Source organism: Dasypus novemcinctus, chromosome 8, assembly GCF_030445035.2.
Source record: "Dasypus novemcinctus isolate mDasNov1 chromosome 8, mDasNov1.1.hap2, whole genome shotgun sequence".
Classification (NCBI taxonomy): domain Eukaryota; kingdom Metazoa; phylum Chordata; class Mammalia; order Cingulata; family Dasypodidae; genus Dasypus; species Dasypus novemcinctus.
The window spans coordinates 124,484,833-124,494,668 of record NC_080680.1 but is presented as its reverse complement, the minus strand read 5'-3'; the positions used below and the strand labels follow the sequence as shown (position 1 = coordinate 124,494,668).

The 9,836-nt window shown below is 62.5% G+C and overlaps 1 protein-coding gene across 1 annotated transcript; it reads left to right on the top strand.

Annotated features, from left to right (window-relative positions):
- Positions 1-1,934: 1,934 nt before the first annotated feature.
- Positions 1,935-9,509, top strand: PPP1R26 (protein phosphatase 1 regulatory subunit 26). Its single transcript, XM_071217112.1, is given in 4 exon segments — positions 1,935-2,019; positions 4,555-4,683; positions 5,012-6,410; positions 6,412-9,509. Coding segments are annotated over 2 exon segments (3,723 nt in total). The 5' UTR covers positions 1,935-2,019; positions 4,555-4,683; positions 5,012-5,072; the 3' UTR covers positions 8,797-9,509.
- The last annotated feature ends 327 nt before the right edge of the window (positions 9,510-9,836 follow it).

Genomic DNA, 9,836 nt, shown 5'->3' with positions numbered 1-9,836 from the left:
GGGCAGTCTCTCTTCTAGGAATTGATCCTAAGGGAATACTCAGATGCGCTCCAAAAGCACATCATCGAAAGACGGTCACTGCAGCATTACCTTAAAGGCGATTGGAGAAGCATGACAAAATATTAATGGTCCGTATATCCGGGTGATCAGGTTATTGATTAGCTCCATTTCCCCCAAAACTTTCTGCATTGAATGGGTATTGTTCTTACAACGGGAAAAATATATTCAAAAATTAATTCAAGTGTTAAAATAATGTTTCTTGACACTCATCTGGCCAGCCCCAACATTCCACTGCAGGAAAAAAAGGCTCTGGGTTGTGATCATATTGAACCTTTGGCATTCTCCAGACAGGAAATGTACCCCTCACGTGTGGACGGGGGGCCCAGCAGGCCAGCAGGGACAGGGTTTGTGTCTTGCTTGCCCTCCCGGTGAGCAGGGAGTCCAGCTTCTTCTCTGGGGTCCCAGCAGCCTGAGCAGCAGCTGGGTGGTATCTGAGAACTGTTTAAAACAACAAAATGGAACTGGAAAGGCTCCCGAAGTCACATAGTCAGTGAGCAACAGGGAGGCAAGCGGGCCAGGGTGGCTGGGATTTGTTTCCTTCCGGTTAGAAGCAGGCTGCAGGCGCGACAAGGAGCCCGTCCCCCCTGGGTTCCCCCATAAAGCAGGGAGCTGGGCCCAGGGACCTGCACGAGGCAGCAGGTGCTCAGTGGCGATTTCTAGGGTGCCTGAAGAGGTGCGTGCACAGGTCCCCGGAGGCCCTGAAATTCTAGGCATCTATGAAACAGGTCTTTGACCAGGCTTCCCTGCTTCCCTGCAGATGACCTTGGGAAGCTACTTATGTGTTCTCAGGCTCCAATTTGACCTCTAAATTTCAGGTGAAGATCAAGTGAGATAGCAATGTGCAGCAGGGCACAGGGGTCCCTGCACTTTGACGAAATCCCTAAAACCAAGGCCAAGAGGCAGCGGGAGGGCCCGCGGGAGGTGAGCAGCGGGGCACACCAGCTTAGGGTCCAGCAGGCCCCGGCTGCACCCGGGGGTCTCTGTGCAAGCCTGAAACCAGGCACATCCCCTCTCCCAGCTGCCAGGATGGGGAAGGGGAGACCCTGCACGGTGCTAGGCGCCAGCCAGCGCCCCGCGACCTGGGGGGCTCCTGACGTCCATCAGGGCACCTCCCAGGCCCTGAGCCCCTCACAGCTCTGGCCCTGACCTCCAGGCCTTCCTCCCTGCGCCGGGCCGGGCCCCGAGGACCGGACCGGGGCCAGGAGAGGAGGGTCCCGCCCTCGGAGCTCGGCCTGGGGGCGTGGGGGCGGGGAGGGTCGGCAGGGTCCCGCCGGAGAAGTCGCCCCCGCCCCCGGGCCGTCTGCGGCGCCCGTCCCGGGGCGGGGGGGGGGAGGGGGGCGGCCCCGCAGGCTCGGGGCCCCGGCGGCCGGCAGGTGGGCGCGCTCTCGCCGGGCGGGGGTCCGGCCGGGCCGCGCGCCTCCCCCGGAACTCGGCCGTGCCATTCCCATGATGCCCAGCCACCGGGCACGGCTTCCGGAGCGCGGCCGCCGCCGCCGCCGCCCGGTAGGTAGCGGGGAGGGGGCCGGCTGGGGGGGTCGCCCCGCCCCCCGCGCCGGCCCCGCCCCTCCCGGCGCCTCCCACCGCGCGCCCGGGGCCGAGGGGCGGGGGCCCGGCCGCCGCGAACCCCCGCGCCCTCCCCGCGGCCCGGCCCGCCCGGCCGCCCGCCCGAGGCGGCCGCCGCCTCCCCGGGGACGCGGGGCGGGGCGGGCCGAGCGGCGCCGGGGCCGGGCCGGGGCGAGCGGCCGCGGGAGGCGGCGGGGCGGGCGCGGGGGGCGGCGCGCGGGGCAGGCCGCGGCCGGCGGGGAAGGGGGCGCCGGGGGCGCCGGGGGCCTGGCCCGCGCGGGGGTCGCGGCCGCCCGCCCACCCGCAGCCGCAGCCGCGCCCGCGCCCCCGCTCCGCGCGCGCTCCGCGTTCCTGGAAAGTCGGCGGGGCCGCGGGGCCGGGCCAGGTGCGGCGCAGGTGAGGGCCCGCGGGGCAGCGCTTCCGGCCGGGCCGCCCCGCAGAAGGGCGAAGGCCCTGACCTTCCCGCAGGGGTGCCGCGCGCCGGGCGCTGTTTCCGGGAGGGTCCCGGAGCGCCCCCCGCCGCGAACCCCAGGGCCACGGCTTCCAGCAGCGGCGGCCCGCGGCGGAGACTCGCGTGGAGGTCCGGCCTCCCCTCGGCGGCCGATGCTGGCACTCACCTGGGCCAGGGAGGACCGGTTGTCGCTCCCCGGCTGGGGGAGTGCCAGAGGGGATGCCCCCCAGGCCCGGAGCAGACTGTGGCTGGGGGTCTGGGCAGCCGTGAGGACCCCACCTTGCCCCTACGACCACAATCCAAGAAATCGCAGGGCCCCTGAGCGTGGGGGGCTATTGCGTCCAGTCCCGGCTGCCAGGACTCAACGAGCTGAATTTCAGGAAGCGCCCACTCCAGGCTGGCCCAGAGACCCGGCCCTCCTCGCCTTTGTATGCCACCCTCACCCCAACTAGCCCTGGGAGAAAGCCCCTCCGGGGAGGTTAGGCCTCTGGCTGAGGTGCTTTTTTGGTGAGCTGAGAAATGTTTGGGGGGACGTTCCAGTGCAAGTAGCCAGATTGTTAAGCTGATAAAGCTTAAGGTTGGTTTTGAATCTCTCTAGGCTGGGAAGATGTGCGGGCACCCTCCTCCAAGCTGGCACCAGGTGGCTTTGGGGTGCAGCTGCTGGGTGTCCCCACAGCCACGCAGGAGACCAGGGCCAGGGGCTCTCGGGGTGCACGGCTTCGGTCTGACCAAGCCTGAGCCGCCCGGTTCGCCTCACACTACTCTCACAGTTTAGGAGTTTTTCAGAGGGATGCACCTACCCCAGCTGCTTGTGTCTCTGATTTTCTAACCTCGTTCCTAAACTGGGTAACTTAACAGTTCAGAACACGCTTCACTACAAGTCCCAGCTCTGCCTGCAAACTTTTAAAAGTACGGTAAGCAGTTAGTGGATGCGAGGGTTTTTCCTGCAGAAGAGCCCCTCCCTCAGCTCCCCTGCCGCGTGTGACCACCACCGAGTCCCTTCCGGCCTGCCCTGGGGTCCACTCTCTACCTCATAGCGCTGAGAGGTTAGCGGTCTGCTCTTGGACGCTTGGCTCTCCAGGCTCCCGGGAATGTGTTTGGTAGTTTCTGTCGTTCTGCTGAGGCAGGGGTGGCCAGTGACTGTCCCCGCCCCATTGTGCGTCCCCTCCCCGGTGTCTGGGGGAATCTCCCAGGAAGATGACTTCGGGGCGGGGTCGGGGGGGGGGGGAGAGGCATTGCAGGCTGCGGTAGGATGCCAGAATTTGAGAACTGGCAGAGAGCTTCACATATCTCCCCACCCCCTCACCGCAGTGTCAGAGCTGTTGTCCAGAACGGTGGTGAATTCGTTGGGATTCAGTGAATTTGGTCTCACAAGAAGATCTGTCAAAGTTTAATTTTGAGCCCTTCAAGAAGTGAGATTTCTTTCCAAAAAAGTTTAACTATAGCTTCAGCCTCTGAGTTAGATGTCTGATTGTCTTTAATTCTGGCAGTTAAAAATCTTAAAAATCTCTGTATAACCTTGGGCAAAGGAGCGTCAGTACAGCATGAAGGCCTAACTCCCGAAATGCCTTGCGAGCATCAGTAGCTGTGTGATCCCACCAAACCCGGGCTCGGAACTGCCACAAATTCTCACATTTCAGTTTTGCTTTATGAGTACGTGTCTGTGACAGCAAGGGACTACAAATGTCGTGCCCTCTGGCTCAGTCCTTGGTTCCACTGTAAAAGCCTGTCTTGAGTCTAGCTGACCAACCATGCTTTCTTAGAGATATCTTGCGGTTTGTAAGCACCAGATTATGTACTCGTTGGCGGGGGGGGGGGGGGGGGGGGGGGACTTCTGGTTAAATCAAGAAGCTCCTGGTGGGAAAGAATCCAAAGTAAAAGCAAAGTAAGTATATAGAGCAGTTCCAGCCCACCTGCTGAGGTTCTGAGGGGTGACAGCCTTGCCTGGTGCAGTTCTTGGGTGGAATTCAACTTACCCGTGGCCATAGTGCTACAACAGTCTCTTCGTGAATTTGGAGGGCCTTGCTCTCATGGGTGGTAATGTTGCTTTTCAGAGAAGTTTTCGTTATGAATTAACAGTTGTACGGTGCCTCTTGTGTTTTCCTAGTAGCCTGCAGTATTTGCAGCTTACGTTGTATTCCTTTCTGCAATAGTGGTCCCTGGGCTGTTAGTGGACCGGCCATATCTGCAAGCAGGTCTTCCAAATGTATCCAAGACCCCCCAGCGGTCGTGCAGGGCAGCCACTTTGGGTCTGGAACGTAGAAACTACGGTGAGACCTGCACAGGATGAAAAAGGGGGCGTGGCTGTGCTTGGGGCAACACCTGTGCCATTTAGTTAAACAGTGACAAGGCCCCATGAGACCATCTGGCAAAGATATGCTAGACATTTTAAAATAAAAAGGCTTTCATAAGATTGACTCTTTAAGATGTTTGGGAAAATGATACTCGAGTTGCTCACATCGTATCACTTTCTATTCCAGGAACGTGTTGGCCGTGTCAAGGATGAATCTCCTCGGGAAGCCTCACAAACGCTGGGCTCATAGTAGTCACTGTTTTCAAAGCAGCTTTGCAGGTTTTATATCACTGGCACCTCTTGACAACCTTTTGAGGTAAATAAAGCCTCCGTTCTCCTTTTCCAGAGAAAATGAAAGTCCTAAGAAAGAAAGGACGGTGCAGGGACGTGACGCCTGTATGCACATGTCGCATGGGCACAGTGCTTGGCGGTTTGGAAGCATCTTCTTATTGAATCACCCCTGGGCTGGGGATATCGCTCATCTGACAGTGGAGGAAACTGGGGCCCAGGAAGCACGAGCAGCTGGCTCCAGGGCACCCACCTGGACACTGGGTGCTAGTCCTGGGCTCGTGGCCACGTGTGATGCGAGCAGACATGGCCGGTTACTCTGACACTCACCCCAGCCTGCTTTCCTTTGCTCCCAGGACGTGAAACGGGCCGAGCTGTAGGAATCGCTTCTCCGCACGCCCATCCCCGTCCGCTAGAATGTTTCTCATGAACACCCCTCCTGTGGTTGCTCTGCAGTCGAAATGGGAGCCCTTTGGCCCGTCGGGAAGCTTTAGGCTTCCCGGGTGCCTCTCGGAGTCGGGCGAGGGTGCGGCGAGCGCGGCGGTGAGCGCCAAGGTTCAGATGATCCTCAGCACGCTGCGGGGCGACGAGGCTGCCTGGGGCATGAGCGATGGGTGCGCCGCGCAGAGAAGCCAAAAGGGTGAGAGGTGCCGGGAGGCCAGGCTCGCCACCCACCCCCCCACACTCAGCGAGCGGCCCACCTTCGCCGCCTGCATGTTCACCGCCGACCTTGACCCCACGGAGGAGGAGGAAGCCACCGACTTCGGCCCCTTGGTGCTGGACTCGGACAGCGACGATTCCGTGGACCGGGACATCGAGGAAGCCATCCAGGAGTACCTGAAGGCCAAGAGTGGCAGCACCGCGCAGCCCCCGCCTGGAGGGGCCCAGCCCCCGGGGGCCGCAGAGGCGGGCAGCAGGTGCAGACCAGAGCCCCCTTACGGCAGCGCCACGCCCGCCACAAACCCTGCGGTCTCGGGAGGGGCCCCCCGCGGCCAAGCGGGAGCCAGCCACCATGGCTCCGCCTCCCCTGCGAGCGTGAGCAGCGAGGACTCCTTCGAACAGAGCATTCGGGCGGAGATAGAGCAGTTTCTCAATGAGAAAAAGCAGCATGAGGCCCAAAAATGCGACGTGTCCGTGGGGAAAACCCCAGACCCGGGCGAAATGCCTGCAAAATCAGCCTGCAGACCCAGCAAAGAGCCCAGCGCCAGGGCCCAGCGCCAGGATCCGCCCGGAGCGGGCAAGGAGTTTGTCTTCCGAAAACCACCCAGGGTCGCCAAGACCAGCGCGCAGCCCAGAGGCCCCAGGTCCAAGGTGGCTGCTGAGCCGGAGAGCTCCGGCCACACCAAGCCGGCAGCCCTCGAGCCCCCCGCCGCCTGCGGTGCCCTGGACGCAGCTCCGAACAAAGGCGGCCTCAGGAGGGGCAGTGGGTGGAGGGCCACACGGGCCCGGGGCGCGGCTGCGGCGCCCGAGGCGTCCGACTCCAGCAGCGATGACGGCATCGAGGAGGCCATCCAGCTGTACCAGCTGGAGAAGACGAGGAAGGAGGCGGGTGGGGAGCTGCCCCCGAGAGCCCGAGAGGACCGGGGGCCCACGCCCCACAGCACAAGCAACCCCACAAAAAGTGCCTTGCCTGAACCTCCACGGAAAGCACCGAGCAGGAAGAGGCAGGTGCTCCCCAGGGCTGCAGGCGCCGACCCGGGCGGCCTCGACACCGACCACGCCCCCAAGCCACAGAAGGAAGCCACGGCGCCCGCGCCCCCCCACCGGCACGGCTGCCAGGAGCGAGTGCACGGAGCGGTCCTCGTGCCGGGCAGACACCTCGGCCGAGCTGATGTGCGCGGAGGCCATCCTGGACATTTCCAAAACCATCCTGCCGGACCCCGTGCCCGGCGGCGACAGGCCCCCACCCGCGGGCTCGCTCTCCTACGCCCCAAAGCTGCCTTCCCGCTCCGACGGCGACAGCAGCTCGGTGGACAGCGACGACAGCATTGAGCAGGAAATCCGGACGTTCCTGGCCCTGAAGGCGCAGTCAGGGGGGGCTTTGCCATCCAGCACTGAGAGCCACCCGCCGTCCACAGAGAACCCCCTGGCACCGCCAGGACCCAGCCACCAGGCCAGTGGCCCCAAGGCATCTCTCTCCAAAACCCCGGATGCGTCGCTGAGCTGCAGAAGGAAGCGCAGGGGCGGCAACACTGTAAAACCGTCAACGCCGAAGAAAACCAAAGAGGGGGCGCGAGAGAGCGGCCAGCATGCCGACCACCATCCGGGGAAAGCGCTGCCCGGCCAGGGGGGATGGGACTTGCCGGGCCAGGGAAGGGCCGGCGAGGGCCTGGGCAGGGAGGGCAGGGCCAGGGGCCAGGCTCTCCCCGCCAAGACGGGCAGGCTCGGTGACGAGCACGCGGCCACGGACGCCAGGGGCGGTGTGTCGCAGGGCCACGGCAGGGTGGACGAGGCGAGGGCCGTGGATGAGAAGGAGAGTTCGGACGACAAGAGCAGCTCATTGGACAGCGACGAAGATCTTGACACCGCCATCAAGGACCTGCTGAGCTCCAAGCGGAAGCTCAAGAAGAGGTGTAAGGACCCCAAAGCCGGGTGCAAGAAGCGGGTGAGGTTCAGCACCACCGAGACACAGTTTTTAGATAAGCTAGGTGGCCTCCAGAAAGACTGGAAAGATAAAAGCCCACAGTTGTTGAAAAGCTGCCTCTCGAAATCCAAAAAAGACGGCAGGGAGAACGCGGCGTGGAGGCCTGTGAACGTCTTCGCCTTCACCGGCGGAGTCGAGACAGAGCGGCCCGAGGGCGCCGGGAGCGAGGAGGTGTCCCTGGCTTTCCAGTTAAGGAAGAGAGCTGCCGAAGGCAACTGGTTCTCCCCTGACGTGGAAGTCCGTGGAAGCCAGAGTCCGGCCGCCAGCCCCATTTCACTGTCCGATGACAGTTCAGTGGACAGTGACGACAGCATCGAGCTGGAGATCAGGAAGTTCTTGGCCGAAAAGGCCAAGGAGTCCATGAACAGCGTGGAAACCCAAGGGGGTGGCCTCGCCACTCTCGGGGCCGGGGCCCTCGCCAAGCCGGAGATGCCGTGCAGAAAAGAGCCGGCCCCGGGCGCCCAGCCCGGTGTCTGCACGCGGAGCCAGAGGCGCCGGGCAGCCCCCCAGCCGGCGGGCGAAGGGCTGAGGGGCGCAGAGAGAGCCGGGGTGCAGGGCGCAGCCAGCATCTTCGGCCAAGGCGGGGGCGTCCCCGCCGCTTTGGCAAAGTGCGAACCAGCACCACTCAGGAGCGCCAGTGGGAGCGCACCTGCCAGGGGGCCACCTGCAAGCAAGAAAAACATTTACAGCAACAGAGACCAGAGCCTGCGAGGGCTCGAGCCTGCCGCTGCAGAGAAGACTTTTGGCCAGCTGCCAAGCTGTGCCAAAGCTGCGGCCGAGGCAGAAAGCGCCGGGCCCTTCCGGGCCAGCTGCCGCAGTCCCAGCGTTCTGACCCAGAGCCAAGGAGCAGAGGGACCGGGTCCCACGCTGCTCGGCAGCCAGCCCCCGGCAGACCTGGCGGTCCCCTGGACTGACTTCGCCCAGCAGAGCAGGCTGCCAAGCACGTGGGTGCTGAGCTCCGAAGGGAGGTCCCCAGCGTGGAAAGGGGGCCTCGGCAGCGACAGAGAGAAAGGGGGGGACGGGCAGGCCCGGTGCTCGCCCAGCCTCGCCATGGACCCCAAGAAGAACCTGCCCTTTGCGGGTTTTTCTCCGCTGCTCTCCACCCAGCTGTTCCATTTTGGGAAGAGTGTTTCTTGGGGGGGCAAGCAAGCAGGCCTCTTCAGCTCCCCACTGAGCCTGCCCCTGCAGGGGCCCTCCTTCTCCACTTTCCGAGGGACCCCGACAGGCTCCAGCCCCGTCTTCGGAGGCTCACACTTGCTCATGAAGAAGGAAGGGGGACGCTGGGCAAACACGAAGTCCCAGGCCGGGCTCGGTTTCCCCGACAGGAGGACCTCAGGTGCGGCAGAGAACCCGTTAGACCCGCAGCATGGGCGCAGGGGCCTAGACCCAGGCGAGGAGGACCCGGAGGCCCTGGGCAGCGACGCCAGCGAGTTCAGCGACACTTCCGTGGAGGAGGGCGGCGGCCGGGTCGTCACAGGCAGGGTCCTCCAGCTGTGAGCCCAGCACGCACAGAAAGCCGTCTGTGGGTAGCTGCGTGAGTGGCTGGTGCGGCGCTTGGCGGGGGCCGGGCCCACCTGTACATGTGTATTTTCACGCGGAACGACGCTTTTATTTAACGGGTGTGTCCTGGTAAATATGATTTTTTTGTAGCTTTTTGTAAATTATTTAAAGTGCTGTAAAAAATATTTTTGGAAGACACAGTCGTTCGGTTTTGTAGGGCGTTCTTAACTGCAGTTTCCCGTGGTCTCCAGTGCAAGTCTTAGATTAGCAAGCCCTCAGTTGCCAGCACCAGCGCCAGCTTTGAAGACGCTCGGAGCCTGCCTGGTGCTTCCTGGCTGCTTGCTAGTGATCACGCCCAGCCGTAGCTGCAGCGCAAGCCTAAGGAAGGCAGCGATCGTGCCCTCCCCGAGAACCGCTAAACCACCCCAAAGGTGTTGGGAAGCTCACAGGCCAGCACTTCTTATACAAAGAACCCCCCGGTCCCAGGAGATCTGCACCGTCTTCTGAAACCCGCAGTCAAAGCTTCCGATGGGAAAAACGTTTCAAAGCACAATGGCCAGCGGGCAAATGACCGGGCGTCACCTGCCCCAGGTCCGAGCCTCTCGGCCTCCCGTGTGGTTGGTACTTGCAAAGCCTGTGTCGTTTAATGTCTCACCTTGTTCAAGTTCTAGATGATTATGAAATTAAAATAAACTTCTTTTTATACGGGAGCTGCTGTTCATTTTTTAACCACGGTTCTAAAAATTAATAGGCACGTGCGTTTTGAATTCCCTTCTCTTGATTTGTGCGAGCAAGGACGCACCATTAGAGTGCAAACCCCGTGAGCACTGATGATGCCCAAGGCCCAGTGCCCGGCCAAGACTTCCCCTTTCCCGCCAGGAGCTGGGGTCCAGTCAGGGATGCGCCCCAACAACACAGCAACCGAGGGGTGCTTTCCAAGGGCTGCCCCCCGGGAGCCACGTGTGCTGGACCAGGTCCCGCACTGTGACGTGGCTGAGGGCCTCTGGTCTCTGGGGCTTCCATCAGGCTGTCCGTGT